This window comes from Harpia harpyja, chromosome 6, assembly GCF_026419915.1.
Source record: "Harpia harpyja isolate bHarHar1 chromosome 6, bHarHar1 primary haplotype, whole genome shotgun sequence".
NCBI lineage: Eukaryota > Metazoa > Chordata > Aves > Accipitriformes > Accipitridae > Harpia > Harpia harpyja.
The window spans coordinates 43,576,221-43,592,462 of NC_068945.1; the positions used below are offsets into that span (position 1 = coordinate 43,576,221).

The window sequence follows — 16,242 nt, forward strand, 5'->3', positions numbered from 1 at the left end:
CATTCTCTGCCAAGACCCTCTGGGCCTTCTCAGCAAAGCAGCTCTCCAGCCAGGCAGTCCCAGCATGTTTTGTAGCAAGTGGCTGCTCCTCTCCATGTGCAGGACTTGGCATTTGCCCTTGCTGAATTTCCTAAGACAGGCCTGACAGTCCACTTACCCAGCTTTTCAAGGCCCCTCTGAATGGCAGCATTGCCCTGAAGCATATCTACTGATTCCCCCAATTTGGGGCCACTTGCAAACTCGATGAGAGCGCACTCTAGCACATCACCGATGTACTAAAGAAATCTGAACTCTAGGAATCCAGCCTGAAGAGTGCTAAAACCTCTCAACTATCAACAACCACGATGAAATAAAAGGGGTCTTCAATTCCCAGTACAGGAGGGAAAAAACAAACAATATAATCTCCACACAGTAGCTATTTCAGTGTTCCTCAAGTTCTTGATAACTAATTCTTGTTAACTATCATAACAAAATGAAGTTGCTTATGAACGGGAGGCTGGTAACCTTCCACAAACTCGCATGATCACAACCAAACCAAGGTCTTAAAAGGAAAAGAAAACAAAGGCATACCATGCCTGAAGACATCTCCTCTACTACCAGTCAACCACAAATGAGCGTGGAAATTTTGTCCTAAAGACAGGGTTTATGTGGGAACTTTGATGAGGACATCTCCTGACCTGAACAGGGCTTTCAGACAATGAAATACAGCGTACGTGTTCAGTGTAGACATGTCATGTAGACAAAACCTAGAGGCTGAAACTTCCAGTGGGAGGACAAGCTAAAACAGTCAAAATACCAACACAGTCTCTGATTTTTAATGTTTCCTCTTACAAACACATAATATTTAAAAATAATAATTAGTTCCACATACCACAGTTTTCTGTTAACTCACTTAGTACCAGCAGTCTAAGCTACCTACTAACCTCCCAAATGGAATAAAAATCTGTCTCTCAGAACTGAGTGGACAGGGTGGAGCAATCCATTATAAACTCTTGACAGGTGACTTCAGTTATATTTTCAATTAGTATAGTTATAATTAGTCAAACCAGCTGAGTAAGTTATCTGAACTTTTGCTTTCAATGCATAGTAACTTTAAGCAATGATCAAAACCAGATCACATTGTCCTTTAGAAGGCAAGAGAGAAAGTTCATGAGCTGGCTTTCAGACGGACCTTGATGCCCTACCATAGAAATGAGATCTAGAAAAGCAGTCTCTGAGGATTGCTTGCTTCCACTTCAGTTGAAGTCCATTTCCATTTTGGAGTAACAGAAGAGCATATTTAAAAAAAAAAAAATTATTTACTATCACTAATGACACAAAGCAAACACTCAATTCAATAATAAAGGACCCATGCAAAACATGCAAACAAATAAAAAGCACCTAAAGCCTGCTCTCAAATCTAATTTATAAAACCAAATCCATCAAAATAGGGACCTCCAGGATAATAAACATCATAGAAGTATTAATATTTGTATATTGTACAACACGTTTCATATTTGAAATGCTACTGTATAGAATACCTTTCCTTGATTTTCCTGTTCTTGATGTCTGGTTAGGAGATTGTTGCATTCCTATATCCATTTACGAAAAGGCATGGAAAGGACAGATGAAACAATGACATCAGAATAAATCTGAATCCCCAGAAATTTGCAAAACATAAGCAGTACATCAACAAAGCTATAGCAACGGGAAAATGTACTGTGACTATCAGCCTACTCTATGGTTATAAGTGCTAGAAACAAAACCAATCACGATCTACAGAACTCTCCTGTCAAGGGACAGTGTCAGTGTAACTTAATTTACTTGCTCCACGTAAAATACCCATATTCCAATATTTTGCAAGACTGAAACAGATTATCAGAAATTTACTCTACTGCCAACTTTAGATTTCCCTCAACTTGACTGGTCCTTGTCTAACAGACTGCAAATGCAATTCCTTCATATTTGTAGAGCACTTCATACATACAGCACACTTAAAATCCCTCCCTCTAAGCATCCCCAAAATCCTTAGGTGCCAACAACTAAACTTTGGAGATACACTATCCAGAAATTTTGAAGGAAATCTTGGTTCTCAGTACTCACACCACCATGCAACTTTGAGCCATTACGTTATTTACACTCACTCATCTCAAGTTACAGTTTTAGCATGTTTGTTATCCCTCACTAAAAAAGCAACCCAGAAACCTGTTGCCTTAAAGCAGCTCACCTTAATAGTTGTGTCAGTTGGTGCCTAATGCAAACGGAGGCCCCTCCTACCTCAGTTTGAAGATAGGAGAATTCTGCTTACACTGATTTGACCATGCTGAACTGTTCAGATACAGAAGTTATGCCACCAGCCAGAATGCAGACACGACAAGCACTCAGAATGAATACCCTGTTCCCCCAGGGCTATAAGGCAGGCCACAACTGGACCAAAACGGGCACGTTGACTGGTATGAGCGTCGTGCATGTGTGTTTGCGTGTGTATGCACATCTGTGTGCTATGGAAGAGAAGTTTTAGAATATAAATCACTATCCACCTGCTCTACCCATCCTACTTAATAAAGTTTTATATTTTAAGTCAACGAATGGTGTGGTTCTGTTATTGCAGCTACCCGACACCAAATTTCTTCGTGACAAGGCCATAACATTTGTCTCGGAGTGGAAGGAAGGGAGTCCTGCTTATACTGATTTTACTGCAAATTCGTGGAATGGATGTGGCAAAAGGACTCCTATCAAAAACATACACCTAAAGGGTTAAGAAAGGACCTCAAGATGGTTTCTCATCCCTTGTCCGTTTCTCAGTTTTCTTAAAAGGTGATACAGGACAACTTCTCCTGACCTCAGGAGATATAAAGCACACCAAAGCACTCAATTCTTTTCAAGAGCTCTACGATAAAAAAAACCAACAGCTTCGGTAGGGACTCAGGGAAACACTGAAGGAACAATACACTAATATGCAGTGCAGCAGTTAAAAAAAGCTGCCACTGCAGACATACTAGAAATCTGAATCCTTGCCTTTAGAACAATTGCATAATTATTATTATTTTTTGCCAAAGAAATTCCAACTTCAAATCTAAAAAGTCTGTCATTCAGTATGCTAGGGCTGGAAGCCATTCATTTGGAGGTTTTTGCAAACCTGCCCATGATTAATGAAGAGATTCAGGTTCTGACAAAAAGTAAACATTCAAATAAGCATGAGCCAACTCCTTAAATATGCTGACTTGCTCGTTAGAGGAGAATACTTTGAAGAATGTTCAACAAGTGCAAAAGCAGCAAAAGGAATAAGGACAACATTGAAGACCCCAGAAAAATAGTACAGAACAGCAAAAGAAAAGAATTCTGAAGTGGGTGTTTCTCTGGTTGCTCAAGATCATCCCAGCTTCTCCTCTAACAGAGGCTTCAAAGCCTGTTACTGCAGCATATCAAAGCGACTCTCGTGATGCAGGACCTGTGCTTTGTGGGTGCAAGCCAGAGACTGCAGAGTTAATGCCAGTAAATGCTCCCTATCTGCTACTAATCTCTCTCGCTTAACACACTGGGGTCATCTTTTAAGAGACTGAGCACAAGGAGAAAAAGGCTCATACTACTCAGAAGAAACACAAGCCCTACTAGAAATAGACTGAGAACAGAGCATACTCTTTCTCCTCCAAAGTCCTTAACCCACGTAATATTCTCTTCACACTTACTATGCCTCTGCAAATGTAGAGAAGAAATAAAGATTTCCCATTATATTGGGGACTTATATTAGTAGTACTATAATTTTCAAGGGATGGGGCAAATTATTTGGTTCAAGAACCCATACTTCACTGAGAGTATGTCAGTTTTGGAATCACACAACAGTATTATTTTGCAAGCCGCATATTTTAAAATAACCGAGGCCTGTCAGCCATTACAATGTGGTACCACAGCAATTATCTACACGCACAGGAGGCCGTAACGGAGAGCGCTGTTTGGGTGAAAGCAACATTATGCTGATTAAACTACCTGTACCAAGCCCTCTCCAAACAAACAAAAAAAGAAAAAAAAAAAAAATCTTCCTTCAATCTATCAAGAACTTTACAAATCTCCGACTAGACCAAAGCAACTGTTCCCACGTCAAAGGAACAAAGATTGGCTCTAAATTAAATTCCTATGTCTGGGAAAAGTCAATGAGGAAAAATATCCCATGTTTTGCTCCTATTTCTTGACATATTTAAAAAAGGAGTAATGAACTGTGTTTGAACACTGTCTACTGCCCATTTGCCACATAGTTCTGATAAAACACCCTCAAAAAACCAGAAAGAATAAAACTCCCCACCGTAGGGCCTGAGATGTAAAGTACAAGACAAACAATTTCATTTAGATTAAAATATTAATTTTCCAAGATTCCTCTAGGGCTCTGTGAGCGCAGAAGCATAGACTGGATTTAAAAAAAAAAAAGAAAAAAATCACTGAAGGAGTTAGTTTTTTGATCACAAGGCAATTGTTTTTCTGGATCACAAGGTAATACGGATTTTTTTTAAAGCTTATTTCATAAAAGTACTGAAAGTGGAAGAAAAGCATTATTTTTATTGTAAATCAAACTATGTCCAAGACGACACAGTATACACAGACACTGCATTGTTGCTGCTAACAAAGTTACTTTTCCAAGACAATTTTTCCTCAATATGTCTCTACAGCACCTACACGGAAACAATGGTAACTGATGCTGAGAAATAAGATTACTCACTAAAAGGAGCTTAGTGCAGGTGAAACTATTAATATTAAAACAAAGACGCACAAAATCAGTGGAAATCAACGAGACGTATCTTCCTGCTAACTCATCTGTTGCTACCCAACTACAGAAATATGAACAACTACTCAGAATGAACCTACTGCTTTTGCAATTGGATTTTCACAATCTGAATGGCCATCTATAGCTAAAAAGTACACACCTGAAAAACAAAAACACTCTCACCTAGCTCCTCCCCTATCCCCCTTCTCTCTCTCTCTCTAGGAAAACCTATATAGATGGGCAATCGGACAGGCAGAAGGCAACAACCCTATAAGGGGACGTGTAGCGTTACACAAATAACGACTGCCTTCACAGCCTGACAAGAAGCACCTCCAGCTAGCAAGAAATAAGCGCATTCACAAACTTCTTGTGCTACTCCATCTGATGCCTCCACTAAAGTCAATGGTGAACACAGTAAGTGCTAACAATACAAGCCACCTAAAAAAAAAGGCCATAATGATTTTCCTTATGAGCTCCTCCATGGTTAAGGATCCTACCTCCTCTGTCCACAGCAGGTGCACCCAACGTAAAGCCAGCAGCTCCTACCCGGTGAGGAGTGCTAGGTACCATGATGCCTTGTGCACCACCTGCAGAAGCTTCTCCTGTGTTTTCCCAGTCTGCATATTCTGCCAGTTGTTTACTGAGACTATATAGAGAAAGAGAGGAAATATATTTGGTAAAAATAACCACATACTTGCACATACCATTTCAGAGAACAGTTAACAGCCACTTATTACCCATCCTACACATACTCATAGCCATATGAATTCGTATACTCATATGCATTTGCTAAGGGTAGTACACACAGAACTTATTCCATGACTATCACATACCTCAATATTCACTACAGTCGTGTTCACTCTAGAGATGCATATTCATACCTACAAAGTTAACAACTCCTGCTTGGCACATTTTTTTCAGCCTAGCTTTTAAGCACACAGAACCATGTTAGAGAAGGAACACCCACAGGTACAAAGCGATGCATAAGAGGAGTAAAACCGCTTAAGATTTTAAGAAAAGGGGTATCAGTTAGACCTCCTCCGAAACAAAAGGCTGGTAGTTCCTGGTCACTGTAGTGGAAGTCAGTAAGGACAATGGTGCTGGTCTGGGGAGAGGGGTTACATGCATTTCAGTTTGCCAAGTTCCACCTCTGGATAACTGCAGGGTACAGGCACTTTAAAGAGTTTACAAAACTTGAAATCTAACAGAGAATTCTGGGTAGAAATTTTCCTCAACTTCCAAATTAACACTAGACGCAGCAATGATACATATCAGGAGATGTCACTGAGCACAGCTTCAAGACAGGTCTCAACACACCATTAAACCTTGGTGCTGTTACCAAAAATGTTCAAAAGCCGCACTGATAACTGACAACCTATTCTAACGATAAAGTTAAAAATTTACCTAGAATATCCATGAATAACAGCATAATCCTCAGCTGTCCATCCGTTAGTGTCCTTATGGGAAACATCAGCACCATACTGAAGAAGAACTTTTATCAAATTAAGCTCCCCACCAGAAGCAGCAGTCATAAGTGGGGTTCTGAAACATCCAAAACACGATACAAAACAGATCATTTTACACAGACACTGTAATTATTTTTATTCCTATTTGCTCTCAAAAACGGTGTTTTCCCCATTACTTTAAAATGAACAACCAAAAAAGCAATTTTCATTAAGTATTAAGAGCAACAGTAAAACGGGAGAGGGATTCAAAACAATTAAGCGTTCAATCTTCAAGCTAAGCTTCCACATTGACAACACTTAACATGCAAACTACGTTGCTACGCAGGAGATGGTTTTTCAAATTGAGGCAATGCTGCTGACCTAATGGCACGTCTCCTGCCAGAAGGGCCATCCCAGACAATGCCTTCTTGCAATCCTCAATGGAGAAAGCATCAGCTGAGGTATGACAGCAGCCAATGCAGACTTGCTTTCACAAGTCACACTGAAATAGCTCCTTCTGTGTGGCTCCCTGCTTTTTTTCAGCCCTCATTCCCATGCCTCTCATCAATCCACCCTAAGGAATACTAGAGATCCATGTGGAGTTTTGACAAACCCCTCACCTTTCACATTGATCTCGAGCATGCACGTCAGCTCCTTTTTTGAGGAGAAACTCTACTATCTCTTCACGATGTTCAGAGACAGCAAGAATAAGCGGGGTACATCCCTCCTGAAAGGACAGATAAATGAAGTTAAAAAAATCAAAGTCACAAAACCCTTCAAGAGAAATAGTAATGCAACTTTTTGGAAGAACTTGCTAAACAAATATAAAAATTTACCTTATTCTGGGCATCAATATTGGCATTATGCTCAAGTAACAGCCCTGCTACAGATATATTAGGAGATATGACAGCAAGGTGAAGAGCAGTGTTGCCGTCAGCATCTGCCAGATTTGGGTCAGCACCATGCTGTAGCAGAACAGCCACACATTTTTCTTGCTGGCACTGTACTGCCTGGGAACAACACACAAAAAAAGGAAAAACTTCCAGCATTTACATTTCACTGCGTTACAATTCCCCAAGCTTCCCAATGCTGGAAAATAAGAGCACCTTCGAAGATTAGCTAACATATGCCTCTTCCACGCCTATCACGATATGCATGTTTCTACACAGGTCTACGTAAAGAATCCTGCAAGATACATCATTTAGTGCCTAATCAATAAGCCCCACTTACAAGAACATAACATATTCCACATACCTTCATCAGTGGCGATCTGTTATCATTGTCAAAAAGATTTAGCTTACACTTGTTTTCTACTAGATATGTAACGACATCCACGTGGCCGTTTGCAGAAGCAAGATGCAGAGGTGTCCTAAAAATTAAATCAGCACAGACGGACAACCAAATAAATCATTTCAGGCTGTGATAAATGGATATGACCACAAGTTTCACTTTCCAAAAAGTAAGCTTCAGAAAAGATTTCTCATTCCATTACTAGTAACAGCAGTTGCACATCAAATGCCTGAGGCTGGCTAGCAAAAACCCTCCACAGCGTCTGCTTAGTAAGGTGACATTTCCTTCACTGTAGAACTGAATCTGCACAAAGAGATGCCTATGCCCAGGCATTGGTCACTGCCTCCAACAGGACTACACACGTGGCACAGCAACAGAGACCGAAGCTTGGGAATCTGAGGACTATGGCAAGTAAACCTCTAGTTCTTCGATGATCATTCATGTGCCAGAAGTATATCAGAGATGTAGGAGGTGGGTTTTATAGCAAGAATATTAGCGTTTCCCTGCACTTTGAGAATTTCTGCTTTTTCTCTAGCTTGCTTACTACTGCAGCAAAAACAAGAACACGCACCAACATGCCTCTGGTAACACACAGCAAACTAGGCAGCAGAACACTGCAATCCTGACTACAGGAAAGTAACATTTGACCTTCCTGACGCATGTAACTATCACAGTCATAAAAAGCTTACCACAGAGTAAGTCCTCTCCAAGGAGGGAATACTGTGTTTCCACAATACATGACCAGCATAAGAAAATGAAACTTTTTTCTTCAAGTTAAAGCCTTCCCAGAAAGAAAACAGATCCTTCAAACCACACAACATCTTAGGTCTGATGTCAATTAACCAGCCTACTTGTCCCCAAAGACACAATCACTCAGAAAGTCCTTGCACGTGTTTCCCCCTAAAGCACAAGCACAAAGCAGCACAAGCTTCACTCTGTGCAGAAGGCAAAACGCCTGCTGCTCTGCAGGACACCTGTCCCAACAGAGCAGGAGACAAGCTAGAAAACAGCCAGGACCCTCCTCCCTTGAAGGTGATGCAACAAAAATCCTGCGGTTCCTCAAGAACCGAGGGGAACGCCAGCACTAGTTTTGAACCACATCACTGTGGGTAGGTCCTCCTCTGTATTTGGGAAAGCTCAACTAACCTTGCAATTGTTTTGGTACCTTGCTGAGAGACAGGAGCACAACAGCTCCCTGGCTAGGTGGGAACAGAAAGGGAGAGGTACAGAAATGCAGTGGCACATGATACAGAAACACAGCAATTTGTAATGCACATACTGCTTGTTACCCAGCAGCTGATGAGCCTCCTCCACGGCAACAAGGATGAGGACAAGAAAAACACACAAAACTTCAAAGAACTTGTAATGTCTTGCTACAGACAGGGAACTGACTGAAGCATCAACAGAAGGTCCCTCAAGAGCAGCTACCACTACTTTTTGAGAAATTCCCTTATAAGCATGCGGGACCCTTCATCTCTGAAGAAATGACCGACTGAGATTACCTGAAAGCTAAGCAGGACTGGTTATGAAGGAGTCCACGATCATCTAATAGCTGCTATGCTACTACCAAGCACTAGGAAACACGACAAACCTGAAGAAGTCACTATCAGCTTTGCAAAGAAGAAAAGCCTTCAGAAAACCTGTGGACTCGTTGCTGCCCTCCTCAGCCAAGCCTCTCAGTCTGCCAACAGGAAAGGAGATGGCTCTGCTTAGAGCAAGGCCTGCCAAGCTCCACAGAAGACCCACTTCAGGGAACAGGCTGGCAGAGAACATCGGAGTGTTCACAGCTGCCTGTCCCTGCAAGAGGCCTCTAGTAACACCAAAGCTGTTCTGCCACCCAGCCTTCGGGATCCTGCCCAGACTCTGTTCCTCCCGCTGCTGCTGCAATCCTATGCTGATCACCCATGGGGCAGAAGAGAACTGCTGATGCCTGAGCAGCGGCAAAACCACCCCACTGCGAGACCACAGGGAAACAGCAGGTTGGCAGCACTCGCTTCCAATGGCGCTGGAGCCGACAACCCAGCAGCTACAAGCCAAGCAATGAAAAGCTCTAGAGTTCACTCTGACAGGCAGCTGACATGGTAAATCTCTCGTAGCGATTAGCTTTGACCCAGGATTCATGATTAGCTGGCATCGTACCTACAGTGCTCCCAACCCTGTGCTGAGCTTTGCCCATCTCTTTCAGCAAGGCTGAAGGCTTTGCTAGACCACCTCCGAAAAGCTGCCTGCTCCTAAATGATGCGGTTCCAAGGAAGTCCTATGGGCTACAGGACCCGCTTTTTGGAAGGAGCCTGTAGGGGTGCTACTTGCCACGCCCTTGGCGCAGGATTTTGCTTTTGGAGATGCTGAGGAGCAGAACTGAGATATTCACGCGAACAATGGCATTTTAGCCGTTACTTCCCACATCGCCTATTCTTCGCTTCTATTTCCAATGACGTCAACTCTTCCACTCCTTGGAGGACACAACGAAGCTTCGACTTCAACGCGCGGCTGGAGAAGGGAGCTGCGAGGCTCCTTCTGCAACCCACCTTTGCCGGGCTGCTGCCAGCTCCCTTCCACTCCTGCCTGCGCCCCCCCGGCAAGGAAACAGGACTCCGGCGACGAGGGCACCGAGGAGGCCGGGGCAAAGAGGGTAAGGCGGCACTCGGATGCCAGGCCGAATTCAAGGGGTTCTGGCAGCACAAGCCCGATTCCCACACCCGGCCGAGGGCTGGGCTCGGCTGCGGAGCCAGCCCTCCCGCTCCTCGCAGCGACGCGGCCGTTCGCCCCCAGCGCCGCTGGGCTGCCGGGGGCCGCAGCGGCACCGCCGGGGAGGGGACCCCCCACCCCGCCTCAGCGCCCGCCCGGCGCTGCTCCCGCCCTTACCGCTCCGCCTTGTCCCGCCCGTCGACGCCGTATTTCTTCAGCCCCTGCCGCACCTGGGCCAGGTCGCCGCTGGCAGCCGCACGGTGCAGCTTGCCCAGGTCCTTCTGCCGGAGCTCGTAGGCACCGGCAGGGCAGGGAGGCGCTGCCGGACGGCGGCTGCCCTTTCTTCTTCCTCGCGAACCCGAAGATCCTCTTCATCCCGCGGCAGGGACGCGGCCGCGGGCACGGTCCCGCCTCAGGGGAGCGACGGCGGGAGGCGCCCGGCGGGCTGCGTCGGGCCCCGGGCAGGGACGGGGGAGCGGAGCCCCCGGCAGCGGCCTCGGGCCGGGCCGGCTGCTGCGGAGCGAACCGCGGGCGGGCCGGGAGCCGGAGGGCAGGGGCTCGCTCCCCCGCCGCCGCCGCCGCCGGCGGCAGCAGCAGCAGCAGCAGCAGCAGTAGCGGCGGCAACCGCCGAGGCCAGCGGCTCCCTCAGGGCGGCGAGCCCCGCGCACGCGCGGCCGGCCGGCGACGGGCGGGCAACGGCCCGCTCCGCCCGCCGCGCGGAAAGGACGGGCGTGTCTGCGCATGCGCGGCCTCGGGAGGGCGGGGAGTGCTGGCGAGGCGCGTCAGTGCCCAGGGGGGTGCCGGCATATGAGTCTTTAAGGTTAGTTGCCGGCATGTGTGTCTCGAGGGTCGGGTGCCGGCTTATGTGTCTTTAAAGTCAGTTGCCGGCACGTGTGTCTCGAGGGTCGGGTGCCGGCTTATGTGTCTTTAAAGTCAGTTGCCGGCATGTGTGTCTCGAAGGTCAGTTCCCGGTCTGCCCGTGCGAGTGCTTATCAGGGGCGCCGAACGGTGAGCGACGTCGCTTTCTCCCCCTCAGGCGCCGGGCTGCGACGACGGGCGCGGGGAAGGAGGCGCCTGGATGCGGCGCGGCCGAGTGAGAGGCCCGGCGGGTGGCGGGGGGCCGGGGGGGGGCCGGGCCGTGCACCCCACAGAGCCCTGGGGGATCGCCGCCGTGGAGCCGTGGGGGTGTCGCTGTCCGTGGCGGCAGCAATGCCCCGCTGTGAGCGCAGGGGGCGGCTCGGCCTGGTTTGCTTTAAAAGCAAATTGTGCAAACTGGGGAAGCGCATTTAGTGCAGAACCAGAAAATCCCCTGAAGGAGTTGCGGGCATCGCGCGTTTTTTAATCGGGTATATTTGTTGTCTTCCAGACACCTCAGAAGAAAGGCAGGATTCTGTTTACAAGATGGCAACGTAGAGTAAACACAATCCATCTCTACGCTCTTTCCAGGAGGAGGTGTTTCTTCTCGAGTCCTTTTTCACGTGGAGACATGCTCAGCCACAAAAACTTTTGGCTTTTTTACAGGTCACTCCCCAGCCAAGACCGGGAGACCCTACGGTCCCTGTCAAATGTTTCAGACTGGTCTCAATAAAACCCCTTGTTATTAGAGAGTCAGCTTTACTTGGTAGGGCCTTTGCTGGCTGGTTGGGCTGAAATTCAGTTTCACACTTTGAAGATAAGAGGGTGCTGATGGGGCCTGTGGATATAGTCATGTGGGTACAACAGGAACCGTTCATTCATTACTAGCCAAAAAAAGATGCAAAATGAATAGCTAGAATCTATCGCTCAACCAATGTCCTGGTTTCGGCTGGGATAGAGTTAATTCTCTTCCTAGTAGCTGGTATAGTGTTATGTTTTGGCTTTAGTATGAGAAGAATGTTGGTAACACACTGATGTTTTCAGTTGTTGCTCAGTGGTGTTGAGACTAAGTCAAGGATTTTTCAGCCTCTCATGCCCAGCCAGCAAGAAGGCTGGAGGGGCACAAGAAGCTGGGAGGGGACACAGCCAGGGCAGCTGACCCAAACTGGCCGAAGAGGTGTTGCATACCATGTGACGTCATGCCCAGTATATAAACTGGGGGGAGTTGGCTGGAGGGGGTGCAGATTGCTGCTTGGGAACTAACTGGGCATTGGTTGGGGAGTGGTGAGCAATTGCATTGTGCATCACTTGCTTTGTATATTCCAATCCTTTTATTGTTGTCATTTTATTATTGTTGTTGTTGTTGTTACTATTTCCTTCCTTTCTGTTCTATTAAACTGTTCTTATCTCAACCCACTAGTTTTACTTTTTTTTCCCTGATTCTTTCCCCCATCCCACTGGGTGGGGGGTAAGTGAGCAAGCGGCTGCAGGGTGCTTAGTTGCCAGCTGGGGGTAAACCACAACAACCAATTACCAGCTGTTTGTATTAATTTTTGCCAGCTTTTTGATCTTTGTTCATACTGTTTCTTTAATCTTTTTGGCTCATGGGCGATGCTGAAGAGACCCAAATTTTTGTTTCAGTTTTAGTCCATTCCTATTTTTTTGTTTAATAGTTCCTTTTTGTTTGTTTGTTTGGGTTTTTTTTTAAGATGTTGGTATTTCCTATTATGTTGCTTTGTCCTTTCCATGTGTTCTATGCAGCTTATCTGTAGCTTTCTCAGTATCATCTAGTAACTGTTGTTTCTATTCCTGTCTGCATGAACTGTTCCATTCCTGTTCTGATGCCCTGCACAAGACCTGTGTACCACAGGCAGATTGCCAAATAGGGCTTAAGTGCGGCTTAAGTATTGCATAAGCCTTGATATTTGAGTTAGTCTGCTGAAGATACACCTTTCCTTTGACACGATTCACTCTAGCTGGATAATTTAGCTCACAATCTTTGTACCGCTGAGGTACAAAATGGCACTCGCACATTCCCTTTTTCCAGTCTGTATTTTCCCCCTATTACATCACCCTGTGTATTTTGTTTACCAAGAAGGAAAGATGTGCTGCTAATCATCCGGTTTAGTACATCTGGTTTGCAACTGCTGTATTTTCTAGGAGGGGTGGTACAACTCAGAAAAGCAGCCTGGGAAGATTGCATTTCTCTGCATTGCTTGCTCTGAGGCTTTGAAGAGAACTGGGTGGTTACACACAGCCTGCAGGCAGTGCCTGTAACAGCTTTTGCTCGCTGTAGGTGGAGAGCTGGAGCTGTGGTGGTGCTTCTGGTGTGCCACCTCTGGAGCCCTGTACAGTCAGTGGGTATGCTGAGTTGAATGGTGGCAGTTTTACTTGTTCCCACTCCTGTCTGACACTCACACCGTACCCCCCCACACACGTGGGCACACAGCAGGATTAACAGATACCCATTCCTCATTCTCAATAGAAGGCTATCTTCTAGCTTCCACTAAGTGATGAAAAAGAAATGTTACTTTCTTTTCACTATAGTAAAAGAGTGACTGTATAACAGAAGAGACTTACTAGCATATTCAGAACCACATGGACTCACTGGCTCACACTCTTTGGGCAACCAATATACAGTTATCATTGAAATGGACTCTTGAGTGTGTTATTGTGGAGCCAGGTAGATCATAATTGGATTTATTAGGTTTAGTTACATTTTAGTTGATAACAAAGCACAATAAAACTTTTGTCTTTCTTCTTTTAATTAAACTACTTACAAATTATAAACCATAAGAAAGTGAGAAATGTCTGCTAAAAGTAGGACTGTAATGCCTTGAGAATTGATTTCAATTCCCAAAGGAATAGAGAGTAGCATTCCTACTAATGTGGTTATTCTCAACATTTTTTAAAAATCACGCCCTATGAGTGTATACCTGCTACTAAAAATGTTTTTTCTTATGTTTAAATAGAATTTCCTGTATTTCAGATTTCAGTTTGTGGCCACTGCCTCTCAGCCTGTGACGGGATGCTAAAAGGCTGCTGTTCTTCTTTACTGCCCACTCCCCCCGATTGATAAAGATTCCCCCCTGAGCCTTCCCAAATGAAATTCATGACAAAAAGCTCTTTACTGCCTTGAGGCCTCTCCTGTTCTCATACCAAGAAGCAATAGAAGAATGGTTTCATTGCCTCTGTCTCATTCATTTTCTTCCCAGTCTATCGATGTTCAGAATCCAATCTCATGAAGACTACATACAGGTTCAATATAAAGTGTATCAGTGATTGCAGTGATGTTACCGAAATTATTTGAGCTACAGTGCTTTGTTGGGTCAGAGCTATGGTTGGGTATGGTTGGGTTTGGTTCATCCACACAGTTGATCTAACACATCTGTTATTCTGAGTCTACCAGAAGCTCACCCGCTACCTTCTGCCCAGACCACAAGGAGGACTGCTCTAAAATACAGGAAGAGTCTGGGAACTGATTATTAGCAAGACCTCAACTCTAGTCCGCAATCTTAACAGAAGTGTGCTTCAAGCCTCCCCAGAGGAAAAGGACACAGACGCATGCTGGCCATTTGCCTGGCCTCCAGGACAGGATGAAGATGCAGCTGTGAACAAAGCTGAAGTGAGCAGAAGAGAGATCTGGGGAGTTATATGGGCAGGGAAGGGGGTGGAAAGCAAAGTCAAGAAGGGGTACAATAAAACAAAGACAGACGTATACTAGATTACAAAGCTTATTAAATATCAAGTTGAAACAGAATATCTGGAATTAAATACAGTGTATTAGCTTCAAAAAACCTTATTCATATAAAAAGGAAGAGTGTCACAGCAGCATTCATTGCTTTCCTCACTGCCTGTTAACTCAAGTCCTTGAATTAGTGGGTAAAACCCCCCAATTTTTTCCAGTCGTAATTCATCTCAGTACAACCATTCTTACTTTTCCAGAACTGGGACTTTGTTGTATAATCTTCCGATTGCTAGTGACTTTTGCAGACAGGAAATGACAACTGCAGATCTTCAGTAACAACAGGTAACTCCCTGAAAGAAGTAGAACTGCTTGTTTTGTTGACATAAATGCCCCACAACAGCCACCACATCATCAGCGGCCACCAGCAACAAAGAGATGGGCTGTCCTATCACACAAGTTTTGGAAAGTACTAAAGAGGCTCAAAGTTGATATATTAGCATTCCTTTTTTCCCCACACGAAGTGTTTCAGGTGCACCACAGGTGTTGATGTAGGAACTGCGAATGTCTAAAGCTGCAGCGATTTTTAATACAACAATCAACATGAATACCATGAGAGGCAATGGGCACAAACTGAAACACAGGAGGTTCTGTCTGAACATCAGGAAACACTTTTTCACCGTGAGGGTGACCCAGCATTGCCCGCGGAGGCTGTGGAGTCTCCATCCTTGGAGATACTCAAAAGACAACACGGTCCTGGGCAACCGTCTCTAGGTGGTCCTCCTTGAGCAGGGGGGCTGGACCAGATGACCTCCAGAGGTCCCTTCCAACCTCACCCATTCTGTGGTTCTGCGATACAAAACAAACGTACCAAAAAGACCACATAACTTTCTTGGCACTACTATACATTCACAAGTAGTTTTAAACCTAAGGCGCATAAAGTGACAGCAATGTAAATTGCCCTATTCTGCAGCCTGAACACTGGTAAAACTTCACTTTAGCAGCAGAAATATTCACTGCATCAGGACTGAAGCAGTGGGCTCCAAGCACATCAAATAATGTCCTAAGCATTAAAATAACACTGGAAACATTAAAAACACATAGAGTGAAGGATTAAACAGAACAAAGGGAATGCTTTTGTTAAAACACAGAACATGAGTGGAGCAAAATAATGCATCTACCTTAATAAGAAACATTTTGACAGTTCTGTCAAGCTCAAGAGTCAAGAGTAGTCAATCTGCCAGTCAGAAAAAATAGATATGGTTCTTAGTGTGAGTGCAAAATAAAACAACTGTGCATCAATAAACCATCAGGTAAGTGCAACGTGTTTGACATCCATTTAATAGACTTAGCATTTATATTCAGATAATAAAAAAACCCCACGTTTTCACATCTGAACAATCTGAAGGATGGGAAACCACAGATGCGTGATGTAAACAAAATTATTTCCCGAGCCTTTGCCTAGCATTTTGTTCAAATCAGATGATTTTTGGCTAAAACATCACGGTACTCCTGTATTGCCCTTCAAAGGGGATCCTGGTCAA

The 16,242-nt window shown here is 45.0% G+C and overlaps 1 protein-coding gene and 2 long non-coding RNA genes across 3 annotated transcripts in view; 1 reads left to right on the top strand and 2 right to left on the bottom strand.

The window, feature by feature from the left end:
* The window catches only part of LOC128143588 (ankyrin repeat domain-containing protein 26-like), a 110,121-nt gene extending 99,398 nt beyond the window's left edge, over window positions 1–10,723 (bottom strand). Inside the window, 8 exon segments of the mRNA XM_052790948.1 lie at window positions 1,521–1,571; window positions 5,233–5,381; window positions 6,140–6,277; window positions 6,801–6,907; window positions 7,017–7,190; window positions 7,435–7,549; window positions 10,336–10,473; window positions 10,475–10,723. Of these exon segments, the coding sequence (XP_052646908.1) occupies window positions 1,521–1,571; window positions 5,233–5,381; window positions 6,140–6,277; window positions 6,801–6,907; window positions 7,017–7,190; window positions 7,435–7,549; window positions 10,336–10,473; window positions 10,475–10,533 (931 nt within the window). The 5' untranslated portion in view covers window positions 10,534–10,723.
* A 348-nt stretch (window positions 10,724–11,071) lies between these two features.
* On the top strand, window positions 11,072–11,758 carry LOC128142891 (uncharacterized). Its single transcript, XR_008235542.1, has 2 exons — window positions 11,072–11,251; window positions 11,525–11,758. It is a non-coding gene; the product is annotated as an uncharacterized LOC128142891 (long non-coding RNA).
* Window positions 11,759–13,697: 1,939 nt separating this feature from the next.
* Window positions 13,698–16,018, bottom strand: LOC128143146 (uncharacterized). Its single transcript, XR_008235653.1, has 2 exons — window positions 15,880–16,018; window positions 13,698–15,547 (listed from the first exon to the last, which is right to left on the bottom strand). It is a non-coding gene; the product is annotated as an uncharacterized LOC128143146 (long non-coding RNA).
* Window positions 16,019–16,242: the final 224 nt, after the last annotated feature.